The sequence below is a fragment of the Talpa europaea genome (assembly GCF_964194135.1).
Source record: "Talpa europaea genome assembly, chromosome: 1".
NCBI classification, from domain to species: Eukaryota; Metazoa; Chordata; class Mammalia; order Eulipotyphla; family Talpidae; genus Talpa; species Talpa europaea.
This window is the reverse complement of record NC_140073.1, coordinates 73845292-73873267: the sequence shown is the minus strand read 5'-3', so window position 1 is coordinate 73873267 and position 27976 is coordinate 73845292. Positions and strand designations below refer to the sequence as shown.

Below are 27976 nucleotides of genomic sequence, written 5' to 3'. Positions count from 1 at the left end.
TGTCTAATTTGTATGAAAATCATTTAATAAACTACTCAATGTAAAGTATTATTATTATTATGTTATAAGCATTAGAACAAGGGTGCCCTGTATGAAAGAGAGAATTAACTGGGGAGCTTTTAAAGTCTCATGACCAATTATGTACGATATTTTGGAAGTGGGATTTGGATGATTATAATGGGTAACCAAAGTTGAAAATCACTGCCATAAATAAAAGTTAACTTTTGCTTCACTGCCCAGGAATGTGTCTGTCACCCTTACCCCACTCAGCTCAAGGACTGGATGAGAGAAGTAGATATTTGTTGATAATAAAAAATGATACTGCTGTTTTGGTGCAAGTGCTTGAAAATGCCTGGTATAAAAATAGTCTATCAAAATGACTTTACCCTATATGAAATTTGCTCTGAGAAATACACAGATGAAAAGTATTAAAATGTTACAAGTTAGGTAGGCAGAAGAAACTTAAGGTTTCTGCTGAGAAACTGCCATTGTTGACATCTGTTCCTCAGGATTTAAATCAAATGTGAGACCTGTATAAAACATCAGGATGGTGGGTGATACATAAAAGGAAGCTGGATTGTGGGCTCTGGTAAGGACAGTGCTCCAGCTTGAACTAGGAAGAATGCCTGCGAGGCCAAGATTTCAAGGCAAAATCTGAGTTGATTTTAGGAAAGGAGTTGTGTTTTGCCAAGTGCAGGGCAGTGGCATGCTAGGCCAGCTCACAGGAGAGCACCAACTAATGCAGGGGAAGTTGCAACTGAAGCTGATCCAGATGATACAGGACATTGCACATTTATGATTCTGAAGATAATCCAACAGGTTATGGGAAGCTATTAAATATTTAAGATTTTAAGGTAACAGAGTAGGATGACCAAGTATATGTTTAAAAAGGCCATCTCAGGCAAGAGTGCAGAGAAGGGGTTACACTCTGGGCATGATGCGAAGGTGGCTGCAGCAGTAGTCCAGAAGAAACAAACTTGACTATTGCTCAGAAACAGAACTGGAGTCAGAGACTCCAGCAGAGTCAGAGAAGACTAAGTGGGATCCAGCTCAGCCAGACAGTGATCCTAGTGACCAAGAGGCAAATGGGTTAGGGAGTCTAAATTCAGTGCTTTCTTTCTGTGTCTGAGACATCCAGGGGATGGCAAAGAATGGGATCCTAGAAGAAGGAGGGATGGTCCAGCACTTGTTTATAGAGGATATCTGAGCTGGGTTTTCAGGGATTTTGTCTGACAGGGGAGGGATCCTAGGCACAAGTTAAGAGGAGATGTCAAGGCACAAGAAGTCAAAGCGCATGGTGTATTTACAGGTAGTGTGTGGATGGTGAGACCAGAGCATGTGCTCAAAGCAGGAAAGGGAGTTCCAGGGAGGCAACTTAGGATACTGGGCATAATGAGAGAGGTTTACTCAGTAGGCCCTGCGGAGCTCCTGAAGAGTTGCCAGCAGAGAGAGGTGTGTGTGGATGAGGGGTTTGGAGAAGGGACTGTAATAGACTACTGAATTGAGCTGTGACATGAGTAAGAACAGATATGGTGGTAGCATTGGGAACAGAACAATGACAGCTTTGAGGTACACTCAGAGCCTGACCCAACAAGCAGAGGGGGAAGCCAGGGGGAAGCCAGTCCTAGATTAACTGGGTCAATACAAAGCTGATAAAGGTAGGGGCCATGGCAGCAAGATGTTTGTAGAGAAGACAAATGAGTGAGGACTGATCGAGGATGTCGAGGTCATGATGTCCCATGTGAGGCTACAAAGTGGATGGGGAGCTCAGTGGTGTCAAATGGCTGAGTGGGATGAGGACTGGCTTCAAACATTACTCTCAGAGCTCATTTTGCTTACACAATCTCCATGGAAAGGGCACTGAGATCACCATGGTGCTGCTCCCGGGGCTGTGGGTCATCTACCAGCAGGCTCTGTGGCATGAGCACCGAGAGGGCCCAATGATAACGAAGCCCTTTCTGGGTGGCTTTCAGGCATGTGCTATGGTATCCGCCAACCACAATAAAGTGGGACAGAGCCCCTCGTTTCCTGACCCTCCCTGGGCCAGCCTGGAGAGCTTGTTTGTGGTCAAAGCACCTACTCTGGCGGTAGAGTTCAATAAATCTCTTCTGATACTGTATTAGCTCGGCTCTGCTGGGCACTTCATCAATCTTGCGATGCAAAATTGCGATTTCTCGATTTCTTCGAGCCTAAATGCAAAAGGGAAGCGGAGACAACACTACTTGGTAAAAGGCCTCACGGTTCTTTCTCGGGAGTCTAATAGTACCCTCCCACCCCAACTGAGCCTAAACACATGTGCTGGAATACAGGCACAAAATTCTGTTGACTTGAGGTCCGTGTGATTCTGACTTTCACTTTGCAGCAGATGGAGAAGGTGTGGTGGTGAACAAAAGGCATCAAATTAAAGGATCCAGAAGGAAGGTTCTGAATGGGAAGGGCTTTTATGCACAGAGCCCCCAGTCAGCTCACTAGACCCCCAAGAACTCTGCAGTAGACAATCCACCAAAGCCAGGCGGGAACAGGCGAGGAAAGGTCAACAGGAACTGATGACGCCACCCTGCTCCCTCCATACACATTCCAAGTTCCTCAGCATGGCTGAAAAGCCCCCACAGCTGACTCCTAAAATACCTTTGCAGCATCTTTACCCTACCATGAACCGGGGGTATACCTGCCCTACTCACTGCTTCAGGGGAGGTGCAGAGAGATAGCAGCGGCTGAGGTGGGCAGGGGCTCAGCTCACACACTGCTCCCTCCACACACTGGCCTCAGCACTGCCTTCCTTCTTGCTGCCCCACGTTCCCACTCTACCGAGCTGCTGGCCTCATAACAGCAGGTGCGGGTCTCTACTTCATCCGGAAATACAAGCCTCCAGGATGGAAATCTACTACAATTCTTGCAACCAAACCAACACAGGGACTCTGCACCTCTGGCTAGAGGCAAAGATGTCTTTCTCCTTTCAGCCAAGGCTAAGGCTACACTCCCCAAGGGCGCTCAGGTTCTGACTCCTGGTTGTCTGTCCCCTCCCCCCACCCCTAGGATATGATTATTTATTCTTTTAATTTTATCTTTAAACTTTCCATTTCCACTTGCTGCTGCTTCTCAGCATTTAAATATGCTCAAATTTCTTACTGGTAAAAAAGTCATTTTTTAAACTCTGATCAACTTCCATAACCAAACTTTCTTTTCTCTTTAACAAGCTTCCTGACAGCCAGGTACCTTCAGTGCCTCTAATTCTTCCCCCCTCAACCCCCTCCAGGTATTATTTAACCCCTGCAGTGGGGTTCCCCAATATCCCTGAAACTGCTATGGCCAAGGTCATGACAAAGTCTCTCCGGGGTACAAATAACAGATAATTCTCAATTTCGAGATTTTTTTATTTTTAGCAACATTTGCCATTCCCTCTGCTCAGCTTCCATAAAGACAGGTGCTTTTCCCCATGCCTCTAGCTGCTGCCCCGTCGCCCGCTCACTGGTAGAGTCCTCTTTTTTCTCTGCCCGTGCTTCCATCGGGGTAAGTCCCAGAGTCTCTTCTAAGCTTATTTTCATAGCCTTCATTATAACCTGCCTGGTGCTGACACCCAAATCTCAGCCTGATTATTCTGAGCATCAGGCCAAAGACCCAACCACTTCTTGGGCAATTTTACTTGGTCAAGTATCCCACCTTGTAAATGTCCTGAGCAGATCCCATTAACACTTCTATTCATCCTCACACTCCCTTTTAGCCCTGTGGTTTCTCCTTTATGCTTTTTCTCCTTATGCAATTGACACAAGTATCTACCCTACTGCCCAAGCCAAAAATTTAAGCACTTCACTTGTGTCTTCTTTTTCTCTCATCCAATTGGTCCTAAGTTCATCAGATACATCTCCTCAACCTTTTCTCCGACATTCCATTCCCATTGCTCCTGCTTGGTTCAGGCCCTCAGTGAGCTTGGGTCTTCATTGCAATTTTTCTCCAGACAGCCTGAAACTGCCCTTGGTAAACAATTCGCTATCAGTTTCCTTGTACTCTGCTGTCTATGGATGTGTCTTGATCCTCAAATAGCCAGCCAGCTCCCAGAAGACGAGCCATCCCATATTCCTGGAATCTAATGCAAGAAGCTTCCAAGTATGCAGCTGTACCATCCTGATTTTATTTAATTCTCTGCCTTTTTAAAGATAAGTACAGCAAGGGTCCTTGTATCCAGGACAAATATGATTCATGTGAATTTAACCAAGCAGCTCAGCAAAATAAGCCAAAGCCAGAGATAGGAGAAACAGGGTCTCACTACATGGTGTCTGCAGCCCTTTGTTCTTCCCTTCCCAGATAATAGAAAGGACTGAGGCCAAAGGCAACACATGTTAACTCTGGTTTTCCTGAGTTTCCGTGAGCCAGAGGCTGGCAGTGAGAGGGCATTTACAATGGAAGTTAGAACGAACGTAAACATCTACCTCCTGCATGTTTGAGAGTGTTCTACAAACTCCCAAGGTTATCAAATATGACAGCTAAAATGCTGTTTAATTATAGAGGAAAAGTACTAGTTAAAAATGTTAGAACTTGTCTGACTCTTGGCTTACAGCTGCTTGACACTGGACAAGTATCTAACTTACTTGAGTCAATTTCTTCCTGCAGTAAATGAGGCTAATTCAATTACTCTGCCCTGGGATGAGGAACAAGCAAAACCAGATGATTATGAAAGTGCCATACCAATGAGAGATGTTGCCATCAACCTCTTAAAGCAGTAGGTTCTACTCCGGACAGAAGACAGGCAACAGTAGTTTCAAATGACAACTCTCTCTAGTTCTTAGGTACTGAGACTTTCTAGTTCTGCCATAGGACATTCATACCTAGTTTGATGTACTTATGCTTTTATTTAAAGATTTATTTATTAATGCATATGAGAACAAGGGTGTAGGCCAGAGATGCGGGGGTGGAGGTGAGAGGATTCACCAGAGACAGAGTGGGGGGTAGAACGGGCGAATCCACTGAAATACACTGCTGAGGGGAGCGGCGGGCGAGACAGGAGAGATCTGCTGCGCCACGTGGGCTGCCCCCTGGACGGGGATTGAACTCATGGTGCAGTGACTGGAGATAGCTTGAGAGCGCTGAGACTTAACCCCTGTGCCACCAGGGAAGCCCTGTACTTATGCTGTTTTTACTTACCTGAAGTAAACGGATCTTGTAAAGTTTCTCTTTCTCCATATTATATCGTCTATCTAGGTCTTCCTAAAAATGGAAAAGAACACAATTATCTGGAAACAGGAAATTTTCTTTGATGAAGTCTTTTGAAGTTGAATATTGTTTTTATCATATCTTCCCCATCCTGACGCTCCAAATTTCTATTCTTCAGTGGCTGTGTTTAGGGTTTGGGTCATGAGAGACACCTGATATCCTTGCATGTCACTTTATAATAACTCTTCCTTCTGAAACCCAGGCTGAATCCAGTGTTCTTAACTGAACTGAACTATCCCCCCAAATGTATGTGCCCTTTCCTCTCCCCTCAAAAAAAAAGAAACTTCAAATTATGGTCACAACTTAAAGAATGTGTTGTTTTTCCGTGTTTGGAAATGATGGTGGTTTGCTTTCTATGTGTCTTGTTAGGCTTGCACTGTCTAACAGGATGGCCACTAGCTATATGCAGCTATTCAAATTCACATTAATGAAAATTATAATAAAATTCAGTTTCTTAAATTCAGCAGTTACATTTCCAGTGCTCAGCAGCCATGGTAGCTAATGGCTATTGTATTGGGCAGTGCAGATTTAGAGTATTTGCATCATGCCAAAAAGTTCTTTTGGGCAGTCTTGAATTAAAATGCAAAACTAGCCCCTCTGAACCCAGTGAGGGAAGAGACATGGAGAGGTGGACTGCTGTGTCCCAGAAAGCTATAAAAGGGGTCAGAGGAGCCCTCCCTTAGCACACATGCACACACACAGGAAAACACAAGTCTCTTCCACAGTGGCTCAACTGAAGGCAAACCCCTTCAGTTTGTCGTAGGGGGTCTCAAACCTCACTCTTCTGGGAGCATATGAGGGCAAGGGAGAAGAGGAACCCTAAAGGAAGCAGAGGTGTAGAGACTTCCCTGCTTTTCTTTTTCTTCTCCTCTTTATTTCCCATCTTTTCCTCAGGATGTCTGTTGAAGTGCTGGGAGCTTAACTCAGGACAGGAGTCAGAAAACAATAGCTCGTCAGCGAACTTCTACAGCTCTTGCATCAAATTTGCATTTCTGCCTATTTTTGTAAAGAAGTTTTATTGGAAATGGCCATGCCCTTTTATTTCTGTATTGACCATGACTACTACAGATTGGCTCCCAAAGTTGAACATATTTACTCTCTGGCTATTTACAGCTTGCTGACCCTGGGATACAGCATAATAGAGAGAGGAGTTCTTGCTTGGCACACTTCCATCCCCTCAGAGTCCCGGGCTGTGGCCACATATGTGGCTAATGCAGGCCTCTCCCCACTCAGCTGAGAGGCAAGACTGGAGATAGCAGGCCTGTGCACGGTGCTTGGAGGAAACCCATCTGAAAGGTGGCAATGGCTGGTGTGATCTTGCCTCCATCTGACGGATAGGTGTGTAAAATGGGACTATGCCCATGAGAGCCCATGGATGAAGTGGGGACAGAGAATATTAAAGTAGGCATGAGAAACTGTCCTAGCAGACCGCAAAGCCAGGCACCACACCCCCAGGGACAATGACATCCTGAGAATGGGTGGGTACTTGCATTATGAGTCATCACAGGAGTTACAGCATCAGGCGGCTCTCCACTGGTGAGTGTCTGAAATGATAAAAAGCAACAAACACCTCTTCTGAGTAAGAAAAGGGCTAGAAGCTGAGGGTCTAGTTGTAGGAAGGAGTGAGGATAGTGGATATTCATCAACTGTGTCTGATTAGGGAGCCCAAAGGAAATTTTAAATTGCTTTTAAATGTCTGCTGGCAACACACTAGCAAGCCTAATTGTCTTTTTTTAAAAAAAAGATTTATTTATTTATACATACAATAATTGGGGTATAGGCCAGAGTTGTGGGGTGAGAGGATTCACCAGAGACAGAACAGGCAGACTGACTGGAATACACTGCTGAGGGGAGCAGCAGGCGAGACAGGAGAGGTATGCTGCACTATGTGGGTAGCTCCCTGGCAGGGGATTGAACTAGTGCTGCAGAGGCTGCGGCTAGCTTCATAGGCTGCATCTTAACCCCTCGTGCGACCAGGGAGGCCCAAGCCTAATTGACTTTGACTGTGAGTAGTAATCCCTCTAACAAGGTGTGATTGTTAAGAAATGTGAACCTGAAATCACACATCTGTGATTTGTACAAAGTCAGAGGCTGACTGAGCAGATGATTTTAGACTCTTAAGGCTCAAAGTTTCAGAAACAACTAAAGAGGCAGAGTTTGCAATGGGGTCTCATAGTGTCCTATGAGACAGCCAGAGCACTGCCTGTCCCCAAGCAGAGGGGCACATGGACTGGTGCTGGGTGACTCAGATGAGCTGATTCCCTCCCTGAGCCTCAAGGACTCCTCTATAAGGGAGAGGATGCAATCGATGGGTCTGAGCTACCTTCAGTTCGTACATCAAGCTCAAGGAGCTTCAGGATATTAGTTTTGAAATGTGAGATGAGAAAACAAAAACACAGGAATCTGAGCAATCTAATTTGGCAAGAGAAACCACCAAATGGTGTTTTGTAATTATTGCTTGAGCTGTAATAATTGCTTCATGGAAATCCACACAAACTCCTTGGGAGCTGACGTCCTTTGTTCAGAGAGCCAGCTGGTCAGATGTGTCCCATAACAATGCTCTGCACAGCCAGGGTTTAATATAAGTTAACACTGTGCTCCTTTTCTGCAACTCCTTTAGGGATAAGACACAAACCCAGGAAGGAGTGGAGGGTGAGTAAACTGATAAAAATTTCAGAGAAAAGGTTGAATGGGAAACAGCCCAGTTCCTGGAAACACCACTTTCCTAAATGCAGGGAGAGGTCAGAGTTGTAATTGGTAATTCCTGTCTGGGGTGCTGCTATCCACAACTACTGCTGCCATTTTTTTTTTTTTAAGATTTATTTTTATTTATTTATTCATATAAGAACTGAAGGGTGGAGTAGGTCAGAGATGTGTGTGTGTGTGTGTGTGGGGGGGGGGGGGGTGTATGTGAGAGGATTCACCAGAGACAGATTGGGAACAGAACAGGTGGATCTGGGTGACACAGGAGAAGTTGCTGAGCCATGTGGGTCAGCTCCCTGGCCGGGATCGAACTCTGCCTTTTATACTACAGAAGGAAGAGAAAGAACAGGGATGGAAATTTAAGAAAATCCTGTGATGAACATTTGAAAAATGTGTGTTCAGAGGACTAAGAAAAAGGGCCAGTCCTGTTTAACACCAGGCTGTGTGCTGGTTAGTGCCCTAGAAATCTTTTCATAGGGCAAGTCCAAAGGGCCCCTGAAAGTCTCACAGACTCCTTCAGAGCTTTACCTTTTCACCTCCGCCCGGTGATCTCTCAGCTTTCAGGTTTTCGATTTCTTGCTGTAGCCTTGTCATTTCCTCCTTTAAAAGTGATATGAATGTATTTTATAGAACCTGGACAGGCTTATAACTGGATTTAATTATTTCACTTGTGCCAGAGTCTAATTTTCACATTCTGTGAGTATATGCTAGAAAAGTCCACTAGCAATTAGCAATCAGCAGCCCTCACTCCCAATTTTCAGCCTTGGAAAAATTTGGATTGGGGGGCAGTTTACAGAGGGCTTTTTGTTTCTAAAGGGCAGTGAGGCACACAGTGATTGCTGGGACATGATAACAGGGTGGTCTAGAGCCTCTTGAGTTCCAAATAACCTTTTCTGCTTCCTCTCTTCACACACTGTCCACCCTTCCTAGAGCTCACCAACCACCTCCTCCACTTGCTACTCTTGCCTGGATTTAAGGAAAATCCTGCTTCTGGATGGTTCTTGTGCCTGAATGGCCTCTCCTCACCTGGGGCTCACACAGAACCTGCCAGATCACTTGTGCATGCATCACCCTACCATTAGACTATGTGTCCTCAGATGGCAGGAACTGAGGCATGGTCAAGACACACAGGCATCCCAGGTTATCAGGACAGCCCTGGTTTCGCATGGTTTTATTCTTTTTATACTGTTAAATACACTTATAAATTGAAAAAACATTGTTTGTCAGACTGTGCTCTCAAATTGAGGTGCTGCACGCATAGCTACTAATCTAATTTACACCTGGCATCTAGCAGGGTCCCTATCACAGTGCTCTGCTCAGCTTACACAACTGACACATAACTGCTGGGTGAATCTATTCCTCCCCTGGATGTTATGACCCAACAGGACTACAGGAGGTAAATAAAGCAAGAGATTACAAAAGTCCCAATTTAAAATCTGCCCACATTTGGCAAACTTACTCGGCAATGTGCTTTAAACTCCTGTTCCTGGCTTTTCAGATTCTCATTCATGGCCACAAGTGCTCTCAAGTTCTGCAGGATACTGAAGAGAAAAGACTGTACAATGCCACACCACAACCCACTGCAATTTTACAACTTACAGCTAAAGCCAAGTCCCCAGCTAAAAAGGACTACCCTTTGCCTCTCTCAAGTGTATCTAAGGGGGTCTTCATAGATGTAATGACTGCCATTTAACGGACACTCTCTTCCTTTATGCCCCAGTACATCCAAACAAACATGAAAATGTCAACTGCAGAAACAGCAATAAGTTTAAAGAGTACAAGATATACTCAGTGATATCAGTTAGTCAATAGTGTTCAGAGCATAGATAGTATTGCTGACCATTTTTAATTTCCATTCTGAAAAGGAAACAAGTTGTGTAAATCAGTAAAAGCACTAATTTGAAAATAATAATGTCAAGTACCTGATAGTACTTCGTTCTACATCATGAAAAGAGGATTTCCACTTACAAAGTCAAATAATCTGTAGGTACATCTCTGCTAAAAATGTCCAACAAACTCAGAATTGTTCAGTCTGTGCCTGAAACTTTTTATGATTTTACAATCTCTGCAAATGAGTGACACCTAGAAGCATTTACCATCGAGTTTGTTCCTGGCTTTTCAGATTGGTGCTAAATATAAGTGCTTCTTTTATTTAATTTAAATTGTCTAAGACAATTTAAAATGGAAAAAAAACAACTGATCTTCTGTCTTTTAGCAAATACTGCACCTTTTGTCCCAATGAGACATGGCTAAAATGCGTGCTATTAAAAAACTGTTACTAATGGTTAACTCCAGGGCTGCAGGGAGGGATGGGAGAGAAACATTTCCCCCTTGTTTGTACTGCGAATGTATTGCTTCCCACCCCCCCCCCCCCGTTTTTAAAAATAGAAAGGCAAAAAAAACCAATTAACAAGAACCTGCTGCTTCTGACTCAGTGAGAGTGGAGAGAGAGGCGGTTTACTCAGGGCAGCCCGGCAGTGGGCACATCCTGGATCAGCATGGGAAACTGACCTGGAAGGGTCAGAGCATGATTCTTGGGTCTTCATTTCTGTGCCCAAAGAAATTAAACTACCAGGTACTGGCAAAGTTTCTTTCTTCAAAGAGAAATAAAAATAACCTGAAACCTCTTACCTTGGGTCAGCTTTGGCTTCTATCTTCTCGAGGGCTGCTTGTTCTTTGTCCAATTTCTCACTGTAACTCTTCAGCTGCAAAAGAATGGGGGCCCCGTTGCTGGAGATTTGATAGTAGGGAAGAGCAAGCACTTCTATTCTCCTCCCCCTACCCCCACCAGTACCCCTACTCTGAAATGCGGCCAAGCAAACTGGTTTTGGTGGTACACTGAGAAAACAGGTGGATAGGAGAAACAGGATGGGAATACAGGGAAAGTTTAAATCTGACTTTTCTGGACATTCTCTGTTGGTTAAAGAAATTTTGTCAATGACTTCAAATCACAGCAGCAAATGGGTAAAAGTCAAAAGTAATGATAATAGCAAGTACTTTTCAGTAGGAAGGGGGCACGGGCAGCGTCCTATCTCCTGGCAACTTGTTCCAGCTCCAATAATTCGACCTTCAGTTTCTGAGTCAAATAGTGAGATTTAAAAAAATTTTTTTTTTACAGGGGCCCAGATTTTAATTTATCAGGTGCAAAGTTCTACCACAGAATACTAGGCTGCTATTAAAAAAGTGCGAAACCATGAGCATAGCATACTTATAAAATGTATAAAGAAATGTATATACTGAATGTATACAGGTATAAAAGAATGTAAGTGTTACTTGTACACGCAGAAAATGTTTATGAAAAAGATTCACAAGAAACTGGTTGCACTGGTAACTGCTGAATAGGTCATCTGTGTGGCTGGGTTATGGGAGGATTGGGGGTACACTCTTATTACTTTTTTTTTTATATAGAGGCATGTTATTTATTTATTTATTTGTTTGTTTGTTTTTGTTTATACATGCACTGGGTACAGTCAGAAGCACGGGAGGGTGAGAGGATTCACCAGAGCCAGAGCGGGGAGCAGAGCAGGCAGAAGGACTGAAGTACACTGCTGAGGGGAGCAGTGGGAGGCAGGAGAGGTCTGTGCGCCATGTGGGACCCTCCTCCGGTGGCCGGGGAGCAGCCGGGGATCGAACCGGCGCTGCAGAGGCTGCGGGCAGCTTCGCAACCCAGCGCTCAACCGCTGCGCCATCGGGGAGGCCCCACTCTTATTACTTTTTGAATTTTGAATACACGAATATGTTACCTATTCAAAAAAAAAAAAAAGTTAAAGTTCCAAGGGTTCAAGTAGAAAATAGAAGACCAAGCACAAAATGGTTGGATTTTGCCAACAGACAGGAATGGATTGAGGAGAACAGCTGTGAAGGGATTAGCAGCAGTGGGGAGGACTCATCTGCAGGTCTGAGGACTGGTGCTGGAGCTCCAGTGACAGGCAGGTCCCCAGAGAGCTAGAAATACCCAGAGATTCTGGGAGTGACTCAACGGTGAATGTCAGTTATCACTGCCTGATTACACCAAATACTAGGATCCACCCTCCCAAAATAATCACCCGAGGCAGTTGCCACACATACAGCACACAGAAACCACACAATTCGTAACAAGAAATTTCAGAATCAAGATGAACATATCACCAAGAATTACCAACATCTGAAGAAAAGATAAGACTATGAAACGGACGTATCAACTCAACAAATGAATTCTGATCGGAAACGAAAGGGCAGTGAGGCACACAGTGATTGCTGGGACATGATAGGAGGGTGGTCTAGGAGCCTCTCGAGTTCCAACTGGCCTTCTCTGCTTCTCTCTCCACATGCTGTCCACCCTGGAAACTGTGTTTCCAGATCAAGAAAAACTTTAGACAAAATGCTCTTAGAGACCCATGAGACCATGCTGCCTACACTACCGTGAATGAATCTCCAACACGGGAAATGAAAGCAGTGCTTGCTAAAACATGAGCAGAGGTGGGCTAGAACCTGGTGGTCCCACTGATGCAGTGGCGTGTAACCCCCACAGGCGTCTCATACTGTCACTGGTCTGCCACTCCACGCCTGGCTTTACTTTTCCTAGGGGTACTGCAAGGACAGGGCTTCCTTGATTTTTGGTGTCACTAGGTTTTCCTGGAAGGTAAAACTTGGGAACACTGTTGTGAAAGGTTCAGATGGTTCATTTTGCCCAGTTCTTGCCTTGAATAGATATGGAAGCTGAAGTGCAGAGATGAAGCTCCCTACTTATTTAGGGGCCTGCTCTGCACTATTCTCATCAAGTCAAGCTTCTTTACACTTGATCTTAGCCAAAAGGCCGAGAAGCAATGAAATCAAGCTTCTTTAGAAGTTGCTCAGCACTAGATTTTAAACAGCTTCCCATTTGACTGCCACCACTGGAACCCTGGCAAAGATTCCTGGCCTTGGTTTCCTCATTAGAAAACAAGGAATGATAACCATGTTGCTAGAGCTGTTGTGCAGATTCAACAGACTAATCTAAGTAATATACCCAGAGCTCACCCAGCACGTGGTAATGCTGGCTACTATTATTAATTGTGTATAGAAAGACTATTCCTTATTATTGACTAAAATTATACCCTCTACCTTTCTAGCACTTGAAAGGGCTTCAACCAAATCACTTCTCGGCCTTTTGGCTAAGATCAAGTGAAAGGGCTTCAACCAATATTCGATTTTGTGTGTTCAGCACAAAAAGTGACTTTACAGCTACTTAGGGTTTATATCCTAAGGCAAATAAGTGTTGTAAGACATTGATAGCAAGATGCTTTGCCTTTAATCTCTTCCCAACTTTTATATAAAGATGAGTCCATGACATGGCAAACTTCAGGTCAGACACTCTGTAGCTTTCAAAGTAAGACAGCACCAGGGACTGAACCCCAGGAGTGTGCCATCTAACCTATAAGGAATGCAGTCCCAGAAGAGTATGAAGAAAGCTAATCTGTCCAAATGCAACACAAGCATCTCTAGGAAGTATTAAAAAAAAAAGTCACTAATTCTTAGGCCTGCCTTTTTCAAACATGCTGAACATAACTGAAGAGACTAGTCCATGTCAGAATTAAAAATCTCTGTCAGGTTTAAAGGAAGGCAGTAAACTAAGTGTTGCATACTGCTCTCGAAGTTGGAATTTTAAATGGGTAAATTCCAGTTGAAATAAAAAAAACACATATACAAATATTAAAAGTAAACAGGCCTCCAAAATAACCTGAATATTGAAATAACAAGATTTTTAAATGATGAAAATACGAAACATTTGACCTTGAAGAAATATATACAATTTTTATGGAACTCATAAAAAAAAAAAAAATAGGGCCTGTCTTATTTCAGAAATGTCTCTGAATATCAGCTCTGCTTCCACAGCATTCAGACATACTCGGCAGGGCCCTGGCAGGGAGGTCCTGTGGAGAACATCTGTAGCCTCAGAGCCAAAAGCCAAAACCACAGGAAGAGCTTTTCCGATCCCGGTGAGGATAGCTTTCTATAGAAACCAACAGAAACACCTAAATGCCCCTCATGACAGAGCTGGCATCAAAGGCGTTTGTTTTCCTTGCCCAGTTTCCTAGGCAACCAGAAGTGGGAGGTAAATATAATACTGATGTGAGATGACACACTTGCAACCAGAATTAGAAAATGGATCCATAGTTCAAAATATACCAACAACCTTCCTCCTCCTCCTCCTCCTGAAACTCCTTCCCCCATTCTGCCTAGGAGCTAAACAGCAATTGTGAACAACAAGTAACGGCCCTCCAGATCCTCAGGGGCTTGCCTCTGTGAATTTAACCCACTACAGATTTAACATCCTTGCTATGTAGTTAGGTCTACTGGTTGTGGGCCATGTTAGGTACTGCGTAGGTACAGCCTTTTCGTCTCACTTGTCTCTAGATAGTACAATATAACCACTTTTTACACAATATTTAATGGTGTTAGGTATTACAAGAATCTAGAGATGATTTAAAGTACACCAGAGGATGTGTGCAGGTAATACTACTGCAAATACTACTCCCATTTTAGATAAGGGACTTTAGTAACTGCAGATTTGGTTTCCTGAGGGGTCCTAAAACCAATCCCCTGAGGATACTGAGGAACAACCATATATGACTCTTTTCTTACCTTAGAAAAAGTTTTCTAACTTTTCTTACCTTAGAAAAAGAAACTTCCTTACTCTCAAGAAACTCAGGATTTCAGCACTAGTCTACCACCTGATGCTTGAGCATTGATCATTTACAGGACCCTTTCTACTCCTCTGTGTGGCCTGCTCCCTGCTCATCTCCCTAAAGAGGCTTTCCTGACCCTGGCAGCCCACAGAGCTGTCTCCCACCTAGACCGCTAATGGTTTAGGACACAGAAGGATGGACAACCAATGGCATGGATCACATCCTACCACGTGACTGACTGAGTCCCCAAGCAAACCTGAGCCTCGAGAAAGGGACCAAGACTCTTCCACACAGATGGATGATTCACGGTATCATGTCAGCAACAAAGGTCAAAAGCTATTCTTAACAAAGCGTAGGAGGAAGGAAAAGCTGCTCACCTCTGTCAGTGTTTTCTTAGCATCATTATATCTGGCTTGCAGGTTGGAATAACTTGCCTGGAGCTGTAAATGAAAAGATAAAAAATACCTGCTCTCATTTGATCTTCACAACAACACAGATGTGGGTAGTAAACCCATTTTATAAAGGAGAACATGGAAACTCAGAAATATTTAAGCTGGGTAAGCGTGGAATTTTAGAAGGGGCACCAACAATAACTGAAGGAACAAAACACATTAGCACCAACTATGTGTGAGGTGATGTACTAGGTATATGGCGTAAATACTACAACTAAATCCTTACAGTCAATGGAAGACATTCTTATTACGGATAACGAAAACAGACTCAGAGGGGTTAAGTTACTTGACTGAAGTTTCATAACTGGTAACTGATAAACCAGGATTCAAGTTCAAGTTCAGGTCTGAGTTTTCTGTGAGGCTACAATCAATTCAGTTAACCAACTTGCCTATTCATAGGACACTAACTACATGTTAGTTAGTCAGACTATGACTGGTTGGCAAATAGTGCCAGACAGAGGAGGGACTAAGGACTTCAATACTATGAGAAAGAATTACCTTTATTATTCAAAGTTATATAGTTGTAAACTTACATCTCAAAAATGTCATCTCCCTGTTCTTTACTGAAGAGGGAAATCCTTGTGCTATGTATGAACTTCCAGAAATCAAAAAATATTCCATTGAAAGCTCAATGGAATCATACATTTCTACTTTTAAAAAGGGGGGAATAGCAGAAAACCACCATCAGATTCTCTGGTTATTGCCTACCTACAAATTAACAATTAGTTTTATTATCTCTCAATGATTATTGGATTATAATCCTTGAATCTCTAAGCAATTTATTAAGAATTCTGCCACCTTCAGAAATTATCACTCCTAATGTCGTGCTTCTAGTTACCAGTCTCCATGACTGATAAATGGTTACACTTCCAACAAGACTATCAAGAAGACAACTGAAGCAGAAAACAGAGGTGATAAAGGAGGGAGGCAGGTGGGCACTGGCTTCTCCTTCTCAAAGGGTGTTGTCTGTGCAATGAAGGTTGTTAGTAACCTGTTTGTATAATTGATAGATGGGAGTATTTCTAGAGAAAGTTTGTTTTTCTCTTGATATTCTTGTGATTGAAGGTTTAAAGTTTTTCTGGGGTTGCAAGAAGGGGTCCTGTTATTTTCCATCTGCTACATCCTGCTTCCTGCCCACCTCTCACCCCTATACCACCCATCTCAGATTTGTTCAATGCTCTGCTCAAATGAGGTATGTGTGGGAGATGACAAACATCACACAGTCGTTGCCTTCAAGGGTTGGACCAGTAAATTGGGAATTGAATTATGAGGAGAACTGGGGGAAGTAGAGGCCTGGGGGAGACCCAGAAAAAAGAGTCTATTTGCTCACCATGAAGTTCAAGGAAGATTTCACCAACAAGACTCATGAGAGTTGGATCTCAGTGGGAAGGAGCTAAAGAAGGTAACTCTTCATCTGACCATCTTGTCTTAAATGGGGAATATCCCACCCAGTAGCTTAGCTTAGTTTTCATATTGTTAGAGTCCTCTATGATTCTCCTATTTCCATTTTCTTCTTCGTCACAGACTCTGTGACTTACCCCCCAGATTAAATCACTAATGAACACTTCTGCTTGGAGTCTGCTTTGCTTCCTCAATACTGGGTTTCTTCTCTGGCCCCACTAGCTGCCCCTTGCCTTTGCAGAGCACACCCTTGTTGGACCACAAGATGTTCTTTACTCTGCTCTTGCTTTGGCCCCTCCTCCTGTGTCTATGGCAGGTTAAGGCTCTCTCCACGATTCTGATCATCAAGATAACAGGTGCATATTGGTTGTTTTTTACCTGCGTGATCATGTGGCAAGAGGTTCTTGGATTTAAAAGAGTTTGAAATCTCTCATATACTAGTGATAGAGTGTAAATTGATAAAATAGTGAATAATTCAACAATTTCTAGCAAAATTAAAAAATACATTTTTTTAATCTAGCAATTCCACTTTCTAAAATCTCTCTTACAGAAATACTTACATATTTGCACACAAATGATTGTACAAAGATGTTCATGGTAGTTTATATTTGAAATTGGTGGTGGTGGGGAACACTGGAAAAACCTACACAGCCATGAATAGAGGACAGGTCAGGAAGAACTTACATGTCCATGAGTAGAGAGCAGGTTAAATAAATTAAGGTATATGTATACTCTGTTGCACTGTGAAGTCATTAGAAAGAATGAAATAGATTTGCATAGTTTATGAAAATGATGTTGGTTTTTAAATCTTTACAAAATATTCCTCTCTAGGCTTATGACAAATATTCTATCCTTTCATTTTTAAAAGATTTATTTATCCATGCATACAAGAACTGGGGTACAGGCCAGAGATGTGGGGGGTGAGAGGATTCACCAGAGACAGAGTGGGGAACAGAACAGGCAGGTTGACTGAAATACACTGCTAAGGGGAGCTGCGGGTGAGTCATGAGAGGTCTGCTGCACCATGTGGGTGGCTCCCTGGCCAGGGATTGAACTCGTGCTGCAGTGGCTGTGGATAGCTTCATAGGTTGTGCCTTAACCCCCTGTGCCACCAGGGAGGCCCGAAGCAATCTCTTTATATATTTTTTTATCATCATCTGAGACCTGTAACTCATTGTGATATGTGACCCTGAACAAATCTCTCCCACTCTAACTCATTTTCCTCATCCAGCTGACCTAGCTACATACATGGTAAGGGATTACTACACATTCTGGTCATCTTTAATACTATTGACCATGGCAATAATGGTGATTGTCTTTTACTAAGAGCCTGCTATGCAGTATGCCTGAAAAACAATTGGCTGTTGGCAAACACAGGTTCTGAACCAATTGCAAAACAGACTCGAGAATAAGAGAAGATTATCCTTTTAGATGGAGCAAGAATATGCCAGGATTGCCACTGGAACATGATTTAACTTTCCTTCTACCTAGTATAGACAAGAGATAAAAGCAAACATCTACATACGCTGAGATACTGGGGCTCATGGGGTCTGTAATAGCCTCAAAACTATCCTCCCTCAGAAGACAAAGACATTATGTGAAGAAGCCTCATCCTTGACTCATTTTGATTCTGTGATGAATTCCTTTTTGAAACAGTAACTTTCACATTCTTGTCACTGGCAAGGGTGAAGAGGGGAGATGATACTTTCTGTCTGAGAATTAAAATGTCTAGACAAATTATCAATCAAAAAGCAAACTACAGTTCTCTGTTTCCTTGCTGGGTATGTCTGGTTATGGCACAACAAATTCCAACAGACAAATTCGAAGAAAGAAATGACTGAGAAAGAACATTTGATGTATCTGCATTTCTTTTATATGTGGGACTTGAATGGATGAAAACTGTACAAATTCAAAATGGCAAGTGATACCCAATTTTGGAAATCAATTGTTATAGCACTACTGGTGGCCTGTTTTTCAGAAAACTACATTCATTTCCTTAATCTTTTCTTAATGCATTTTTCTAATTAATAAAATTTTATTGCCAGTGTAACTGAAGCATTTAACAACTTTTTATCTTCTAATAACTATTCCTGAGTGAAACTTCAGGGAAAATATATGAAGGACTTTCCAAAACAGTCCCACCTATCACCATATATTACAGAATACCATTATCTAAAGCTCTCTTAGAAAATAATCTGGTTTCCTCCTTTTTCCCTATTATAACTAGTCAAAACCATCAAAACCATATGTTCAGGCTAATGGGTCAGCCTTCTGTTCTCACCTACGTCCAATTAATTCGCATTCTCACAGCAAACAGAATGGCATTTGAAACATGCAACACTGGTCATGCCACTCTTTTACTTAAACCTTGCAAATTTTTTTTTTTTTAAAGATTTATTTATTTATGCACACAAGAGCTGGGGTACAGGCCAGAGATGTGGGGGGGTGAGAGGATTCACCAGAGACAGAGTGGGGAACAGAACAGGCGGATCTACTGAAATACACTGCTGAGGGGAGCAGTGGGGGAGACAGGAGAGGTCTGCTCCATTATGTGGGTAGCTCCTTGGCCGGTAATTGAACTGGTGCCACAGTGGCTGTGGATAGCTTCATAGTGCTGAGACTTAACTCAAACAACTCTTTGTGTCACCAGGGAGGCCCCCCTCCTATGCCCTTTACTCCTGAACGTGACCTTGTCTGATAATACTCTACTACCCAGCTCCCTTACTCATGACGACAGCTACAGTGCAGAAATTGGACAAGACCGTTCCTCTCCCAGGTCTGATAGCATATTGTTTTCTAAGTCCCCACCCACGCTGCCCATGTAGTCTTCCTGCCCAGCCAATGCTTACTCATTCTTCTAGTTGCGGTCCTCTGTGACACAAGGTCAGGTCTTCCTGTCAGTCGCTTTCTCAGCTCCCTAGACCACTTCTTCAAGCACTATCACATGGTAAGTGAAGGATGACATGTATGACACTACTGCCTTAATATCCCTGAGAGCTGAGATCAATAACATGTTCTGTATTCATCCACACAGCTTAGTTGTGTGTCTTACACATAGTAGTCTCAGTAAACAGTGTGAATTAACAAGTGCTATTGTTGCTCTGTGATCACCTTCTAGAACAGGTTGGGGTACTTCTTCCATAAAGGGCCAGAAAGTAAATGTTTTAGGTTTTATAGGCCATGTGGTCTCTGCTGCAACTACTTAACTCTGCCACTGGAACTTGAAAGCAGCCACAGAAAATACGTAAACAAATGATGACTATGTATTCCAACAAACGCATTACAAAAATGCGGGTGAATGGATTGGCCCCAGGGTCATAGCATCCCAGGCCCTATTCTGAAGTCACCTTTGACCATTCTACTATGAAGCTCTTAACACTGTCCCCAATTTTTCCCGTCCTGAAGAATGGTCATTTTAATTGAATAAAATTATAGAAAGAAAACACCAACCTCTTCTAGATGTTTGGTCTTCTGCAGAATCTGTTTGTTCAAGGAGAGGACTTTCCGTCGATGGAGTTGGGAGGTTCCTAATTTTTCTGGACTTTCTTCAGTTGACAGCTCAGACTGCTGTGGAAAACAGAGAGGGAAAAACCAAGTAATTTAATTAGTCCCTCTGGGTGCATGTAAGACAATCAACCTGGCTTAGTCTGGGCAGCCACTGACAATCATGCCAGTGCAGCCACGGGGTCCTGAGTAAAACCCAGGTACAAAAAAAGATTCTGCCAGAATGATCACTGACCCTGTCAACAGACCATATCCCCCTCAGAGGCAGAGGGTATGTAACTGTGGTTATATCATATAGGCAGCAGGGCACCGTGAAAGGTTCATAAACAGAGGAAAAACATTTAAAATCATTTAAAATCACCATTTGAAGGTAAAATCTAGTCATTTGCAACAAAATGGATGGAATTTAAGGAGTTTATGCTAAGCAAAATAAATAATAGGGATAAAGACAAATACTGGATGACTTCACTTATATGTGGAATATAAAGAAACAAAATAAACAAACTATACCAAAACTAACCATAGAAATCTGTATGCAGAATTGAGGCTACCAGAAGGGAAGGGGAGGGGGAAGTGGAGGAGACCCAGTGGGCAGTGCTGGAAGATTATAGGTTTTTTGGTGGTGGGTATGGTATGGTGACATACATCCAAAGAGGTGTGAATGCGAATTATACTCCTAAATCATATTTAGCATTGTAAATCAACATTATATCAATAAAAAATACATTTATTAAAAAAAATAAATAAAATCACCATTTGAGACTTATCAAGAATGATGAATTGATTCATTTTCATTCAAGTACTATAAGTATATGGTTAAAAAACCATTTACAGTACTTACAATGAAAAAAAGCAACAGCCTCCAAACGTATTTCTCCACATCCATTTTTACCAGGTCTTATTTCTATTTTTCTGGTACTCACAGAGGCTATATCTGGGAGGGATAAAAGTTGCTAAGAGGCCAGTAGGAAATGCCTGAAATTGTGTGAGGAGGAAACTGAAAAGGGTTGGAGAGGACATAGATAGTCAGAATTGGGAGTAAGGGAGAGGTTACTTGATGGGGTGGTGAAGTGCCTAGTAGTAATGCAGTAGTAACATTACTAAGAAACCAAACAAAGAAGGAAGCAGCTTGGTGTATGTGACGAATACAAACATTTGCCTCATGAGCCCTTGTGAAACTTCAAGAAAGAGAAACAAGAAGGTTCACACTGTTGTAATAGGTGTACTTAAAATACATCTTAGTGATCATAGATAGCTTGATTAACTGGTCAGATACCCATTATAACCACATTTCCTTTTTTACTGGCTTATTCTAATTTTAGGCTAATGTTTGATTTAAAGCCCAAGTGCAAAAAACTAGTTGGGTATTTGATTTTTGCTGCAAGTTTTCACAGTGACCACAGCTTTGAAATCCAGGAAGATTTACCTAGAAGGGAAAGAAATGGGAAAGTGAGGAGGAGGAGAAATTGAAATATACAGCCATCATTTATTTTGGTGAAGGGTTCTCCTAAGCAAATCAGCAGCATTACTAACAGATGATGACTTCTTTCTGCTTAACAACTCCAGAGGTGGGAAATAGCCAGCAGGATGTGGCTGCAGAAAATGATAAGTGACATCATCTTCTGTCCATGGACTTGGTAGGCCATAAAAAATATAGAAAAAATAAACATTTGGTATTGTAACACAGCTAGGCATGAAAAAGTTAACCAACACATTCAAGTTTATTTGGATTTCAAATTACTTTTAAAAGTGTAATTGATTTTTTAAAAAAAGATTTATTTATACAAGAGCTGGGGTACAGGCCAGAGGCGTGGGAGGGTGAGAGGATTCACCAGAGACTGAGCGGGGAGCAGAGCAGGCAGAAGGACTGAAGACATTGCTGAGGGGAGCAACGGGCAAGGCAGGAGGGGTCTGCCGAGCCAGGTGGGTATCTCCTTGTAATTAATTTTGGACACAATGTATTTATAATTTGAAGTCAGGGAAACCAAAAATCCTATGAGAGTATGAAAAAAGGAGAAAGGGAAAGATCACTCCCTTTAGATTTTCAAATCACTTGTCAGAAACAGAATTGTAATTAATTATATTTCCTTAACTCTGATGGCACCAACCCAAACTGTATTATTTGGCCACTACTGTCTGCTATACATTTAGCAACTATTTTCATATACCTACTTTTAGATTTGTGTTTTAACATTTAATTTGAGATTCCTTGACACTGATTTCCAAAGTGTTACTGGCATATCCTCAGAGCATTTTATTTTAGAGCAGAATTACATAAATTTTCTATCTCATGACTTACTGCTTTCTAAACACAATCAACTCCCCAGTCACTAGAACTACCTCCTTATTATGTCTCTGTTTGCTGCCAGGATCATTTGAGTCCCCAGCCTCTCCCAGTTGCATATGGGCAACATACACCAGGGAATCCCTGTCTCTCTCACTTCCCAGACTTCCTCCAACTTTTGAGGGTAAGCGCACACTCATTCAGGTTTGTTCCAGAATCTTTGGTTTGGGTTGGGTGATGTCTCCAACTCTTAGCAGGTTGTTTTTACGGATTTAGCTGCTTTTAAGGCCGAGGTCCCAAGACAATGAAAACTGCATTTACACCCAGCATCTACAACCTCCTATCAGTATAATAAGCATACCTGACTTTGTTTTAAAACTATGACTTTCAACTTCATCACTTGATTTCTACTTGTAGGAAAGCCAATAGCTATCTCGCTATCTGGAAATAGAAATTTCAGGCTGGCAGTTTATCTCTTTCTCATTCCTAATATTTCTCAACCTCTCTCTCTCAATTAAAATTTTTTGCCACATGGTCAATCAAGATTTTTCAGGGGTTCTTGGTGTCAAATTTCTTTTTTTTTAATTTATTTATTTATGCATACAAGAGCTGGAGTACAGGTCAGAGGTGCAGGGAAGTGAGAGGATTCACCAGAGACTGAGTGGGGAACAGAACAGGCAGACTGACTGAGGTACACTGCTAAGGGGAGCAGTAGGTGAGTCAGGAGAGGTTTGCTGTGCCATGTGGATATAGCTCCCTGGCAGGCCGGGGATCGAACTCGTGCTGCAGTGGCTGCGAATAGCTTCACAGGTTGTGTCTTAACCCCCTGTGCCACCAGGGAGGCCCTAGTATCAAATTTCTTTTCATAATATTAGGATATCATTTTTTTCCTCTTTAAAAGTGAAAATTCCAGATGTCACATATGCTATCACTGATCTGATGTTAATAAATAATGTACTTTTGTTATTTGTAAATGATCAATACACAAACTTTTGGGAGCTCAATAATTTTAACAGCTTGCAAAGGGTCCTGAACCTAAATTTTTTTTTTAAATAATAAATTTTATTTTTATATTCCCCATACAATTGCCACCCCCCCATTCTGACCCAATCCCTCCCCTCCTGTCCCCCACCCCCCAAAAAGTGTCTCTGGTTCATAGTTTTTTGTTGATTTTGATTTTCACTTTTTTACAGTTATTCATTTTCCTGGTCCCTTATTTAAGTTTTCTAGATTCCTGCTATGAGTGAGACCATCTGGTATTTTTCTTTTTCTTTCTGGCTTATTTCGCTGAGCATGATCCCTTCCAGCGCCATCCATGTTCCTTCAAATTGCATGTGTTTATCTTTTTTGAATGCTGAGTAATATTCCATGGTATATATGTACCACATCTTCTTGATCCAGTCATCTATTTTTGGACATTTGGGCTGTTTCCAAAGCTTAGCTATTATAAATAGAGCTGCTATAACCATAGGGGTGCAGGTGTTCTTTGGAATGGATGTTTCTGTGTCCTTTGGGTAAAGACCTAGGAGTGGAATTGCTGGATCATATGGAAGCTCTATGTTTAGTAGGTCCAGAAATCTCCACACAGCTCTCCATAGTGGTTGGACCAGTTTGCACTCCCACCAACAGTGCAGAAGAGCTGAACCTAAAAATTGTGAGAACACTACTTTAAGGAGCCTGGCTCACTTGGGAATTATTAATTGATTGGGACAGCCTCATTAACACTGGAGTGGACATACCCATCAACTATATAACATTGAGAGGGGAAAGTTCTTTCTCATTCCATCTTTACACTAGACAGCTGATTCAGAGCACCATACAGAGAGAAAATGCTCGAAGTGCACAGGAAGAATCTTGACATCTCTATATTTACTCTTATATCTGTATAATGGTATATATTCCAAGCAAATGTGAGCTTTCAAAATCCTTTCTTTTATTGCTAGGTAGCAATCTCATTGCTTTGTGGAGTCCCTTAAATTTGCACCTGCAAAGTAATGTACAATAATACCAGGATTCTAAGTGTCATTTCTATATTTGCCATTTCTCCAGTCCAATTCTTTAAAATGACCAATATGTATATGAACAGGCCCATAGTGTGTGTGTGTGTGTGTGTGTGTATATATTTCTTCTATTTGTCTGAGTCTAGAATGGTGTTACATAACCTTTTTTTTTTTTTTAACATGAGAAGCTACTTTGTACAGATAAAATTATTTATTCTGGAGCTGAACTGAAATGAGTTCTTAACCTATTCAACAGAAAGCTAATTGTTCTGTTTTATTAAATAACCTAAAATTTTCATTTCCTTCAAACACAATCCTCAAAGCCATGAATAATGGGCAGATGAGGTGGAAACAGGTCTTTAAAACAGTATGGCTCATTTGATACTCTGTTCACTGACAGTCACAGTGGGGAGAGAATTGAAGATGACCAAGTTGGATCTTGAGGGTAAGACAGAGGTTGGGCAGATGGAAAATGGAGAAGAGGAGGCTTTATATTAAAACTTTGACAGAAAAAAATATAAATCTTCAGGGTATTTTAGCTTGATTTCTACTTGAAAAGTACATCTCTCAAAGAATGCCAACCATCTACAAATATTTCATTTGTGTTTACACTGGAGCAAGGGCTTAAGTACCAATCTAATTTTGTCCAACAATTTCAGATTAAAAACGTGCTTTCAAAACCACAGTGTGGATTAAGATGACTTCTAGTGCAGATTTAATGTTTTCTAACATCTGACAGATATTTGCAACTTCTATTCTTAGGGGAATCCGATTTAAATGTCACTCTAAAACATTATTCTGGTGCAAAATAGTAAATTCCTAAGAGAAACAAAAAATGATTACACTTTGGCTATAACTATATACTTTTATAATGAAAGAGACCCAAAAGGTTATCTACATAGCAATCTTCTTCCCAGTATTGGAACCTATTCCAACTCACCCCCTCCCAAATATAGTCACTAAGCTGTCAAACATAAAGGATGCCTGGTTCAGGAGAATGCCAGAACTGAACAGACTGACTTCAGTTTCTGGCATCTTGATGAACTACCCCACTGACAACAAGCAAACAAACAAGATAAAAGTACATACATATTTTTAAATGTTGAAAAAACCCTATGAGCCACTAAGAATGCTAAAAAAGGCTGGAAGGTTAAAAGTGAAAAGTAGGAATCCAGGAAAATATGAGTACACACTACAGTCAGCTTTTATTTTTAAGAATATTGGCCAGGACTGGGTGCTCTCAAGCTTTGAATTTTACAATCCAACAACTGCTTTGCATAAATCCTTGACACAGCTGTGAGAAGGAAAAATCTGCAATGAGATTTTGTAACAACAGATTGATCCTCATGCACTTCCGTGATCTAAATCCACACACTATCTGGATGGTCCATAAAACTATAAGTCCATTGTATACAATGGACCTAGATTGAGGAGTCAGTGAACTTTGGCAGAAGCCAAAGCAAATTGTATGTAGAAGAACCGAACTCTAGGCCTTAAAGAATTCCTATACATACATTTCAAAAGAATACAAGCTCACAGTCAAAAATCAAAACACACACAGTCAAAGTGTCATGAGCAAAAGCATGACCAAACAGTAGAATAAGACCTGACAAGACTCAAACATACACGTTGCTCATTACACTCCAAGACAACAGAGATTAAGCTTTATCATTCCTTCACATAACAGTTTGATTGATCTTATCTAGAAGCATTTGCAGCTCTTTCCTCTTCTTTTCTGTAACAAGATGTCAGTGTTTTTCTCCGTACTGGCTGTTAACTTCTAGATACATGCAGCTCATAAGGAGCCCTTCGAGTATTCCCAGTGGAGTTCGAGCACAGTAGACAGGACAGGCTCACCCACTTCTCCTCATCTATACTCTACTTGGATTAATTAAACCAGATAAATATTCTTTTATTCTTGACTTCCACTGTCAAGAATAAAATCATGAATTTCACTGAAATTCCGTGAATTTCAAAAACCCATATTCATGAAACCTTGTTGAGTCTAAGGGACAGTTGTGCATCTCAAGAAAGCCCTGCCCGATATGTACTTAATGTTTAGGAGGTGTGAACAAAAAACCAAAGTCTCCCACTTTTATCTCTATGAACTGTCAGGTCAGCTGGCAACTTAACCTGTCTCTGAACTGGTACAACTCATTTTTCTGAAAGTAAATAAGTAGTTCACATTTTCATTGCTTAAAAAAATGAATTTATGTTAGGGCTCATAAATTTGAACATTGACTTCACCTTTTCTTTTCTAGTGGCAAATGATATTCAAATCTAATAAAGCTAATTTTTGTCTTTATCCAAATTGATAGAGACCCTGGACGATGTAGGCTGTGCTGTGTGGTCTGACACAGGCTCACAATTCATTAGTCAATTCCATTCTCTACCCTGTTGATTATTGTGTACTGCATAACTTAGTTGCCAATAATTTAAAGTCTTGATGCAATTTGGAAATGCAAGAATATTTATCATCATTCTCAGACTTACAGACTACCTTAATCTCTAAATTCTGACTGCAGTTTTAAATCTCTCTCCACAGCTTTGTGTAGTTCAAATAACCTTTACTCAGACCCAATGAAGTGTGGGACACAGTAACTGCTACTGGGGAAGTAGATGAAAATAGAACTTAACCCTGGACCTTCACAGTCTTGCCACTTAAAACCAACTCCTTTATAAACAAGGGTGTTGTATCCTCCCTCCACTTTCTATTCAAGCCTAAATTGTGCCAGAGAGAGGAAGAGCGTTTTGAAGGCTCTTCTTGTTCCTCCTTTTCCCTCCTTTCCTTCCTTCAACAAATGCTTATGAAAACCCCATTATGTTAGGCACTGGGGATATATAGTTACCCCAGCCCTTGCTCACAGAAAACATGCTAGATAATCCATGTGTTAATATAGCACAATTCATTAAATATTCTCCTAATGAAATAGTGCACCCTTAGCAGTGCTAGGAAGGAGATATGCAGAAGTTGATTCACATATCAACAAGAGCCCATCTGAGGAAGAGAAGTCATTTTTTTAAAAAAGATTTATTTTTTATACAAGAATTGGGGCACAGGCCGTGGGGCGTGGGAGGGTGAGAGGATTCACCAGAGACAGAGCGGGGAGTAGAACAGGCAGGCGAACTGAAATATTTTGCTGAGGGGAACAGCGGGCGCGACAGGAGAGGTCTACTGCACCATGTGGGAATCTCCCTGGCTAGCAGGGAATCTATAACCCATGCTGCAGAGGCGGTGGACAGCTTCACAGCGCTGCGCTCAACCCACTGCGCCACCAGGGAGGCACAAGAGAAGTCATTTTTTACGGCTATTGGGTAAGTTTCCAGAGTCTTCAGTCATCCATCTGCCTCCACTGAGCATTTCTTATGCATTAGGCAATAGGGCTACAGAGAAGATTGCTACAGAGCAATCCTCTCCAGAAAATTGCTGATTCAGGGTATGGCGTATAAATCCTATGGCCTTACGTGAAGAAATGAAGTCTAGAAGGAAGTAGTATAAAAATGCACCCCATACCTTTACCCCTACTGATGCCATCCTGGGTTTTTCTATAGGTGAGCACAGTAAGAGGTTCCCAATAGGGCAACTCATCCTATACTCTTCCCCAATTCCACACCCATTGCTGAAAAATGGTAAATATTGTTTTGGGGAAGGTGGGACCAGATGGTGGGATTAGAGACATACATATTTAAGCTTATAGAAATCACACTGGTCCCAGCTCAGGCTTGAGTCTCTGACAAAGCAGTCAGGGTCTCCTGGCTGCTAAGCTTCCCATGACC

The 27976-nt window shown here is 41.8% G+C and overlaps 1 protein-coding gene across 1 annotated transcript in view; it reads right to left on the bottom strand.

The window, feature by feature from the left end:
- The window catches only part of CCDC93 (CCC complex scaffolding subunit CCDC93), a gene marked incomplete at its 5' end in the record, with an annotated part of 91873 nt that overhangs the window by 13209 nt on the left and 50688 nt on the right, over positions 1 to 27976 (bottom strand). Inside the window, 8 exons of the mRNA XM_084246171.1 lie at positions 2081 to 2189; positions 5140 to 5198; positions 6695 to 6752; positions 8440 to 8511; positions 9371 to 9452; positions 10543 to 10616; positions 14936 to 14998; positions 19862 to 19978. Of these exons, the coding sequence (XP_084102297.1) occupies positions 2081 to 2189; positions 5140 to 5198; positions 6695 to 6752; positions 8440 to 8511; positions 9371 to 9452; positions 10543 to 10616; positions 14936 to 14998; positions 19862 to 19978 (634 nt within the window). The remainder of the gene's footprint in view (positions 1 to 2080; positions 2190 to 5139; positions 5199 to 6694; positions 6753 to 8439; positions 8512 to 9370; positions 9453 to 10542; positions 10617 to 14935; positions 14999 to 19861; positions 19979 to 27976) is intronic.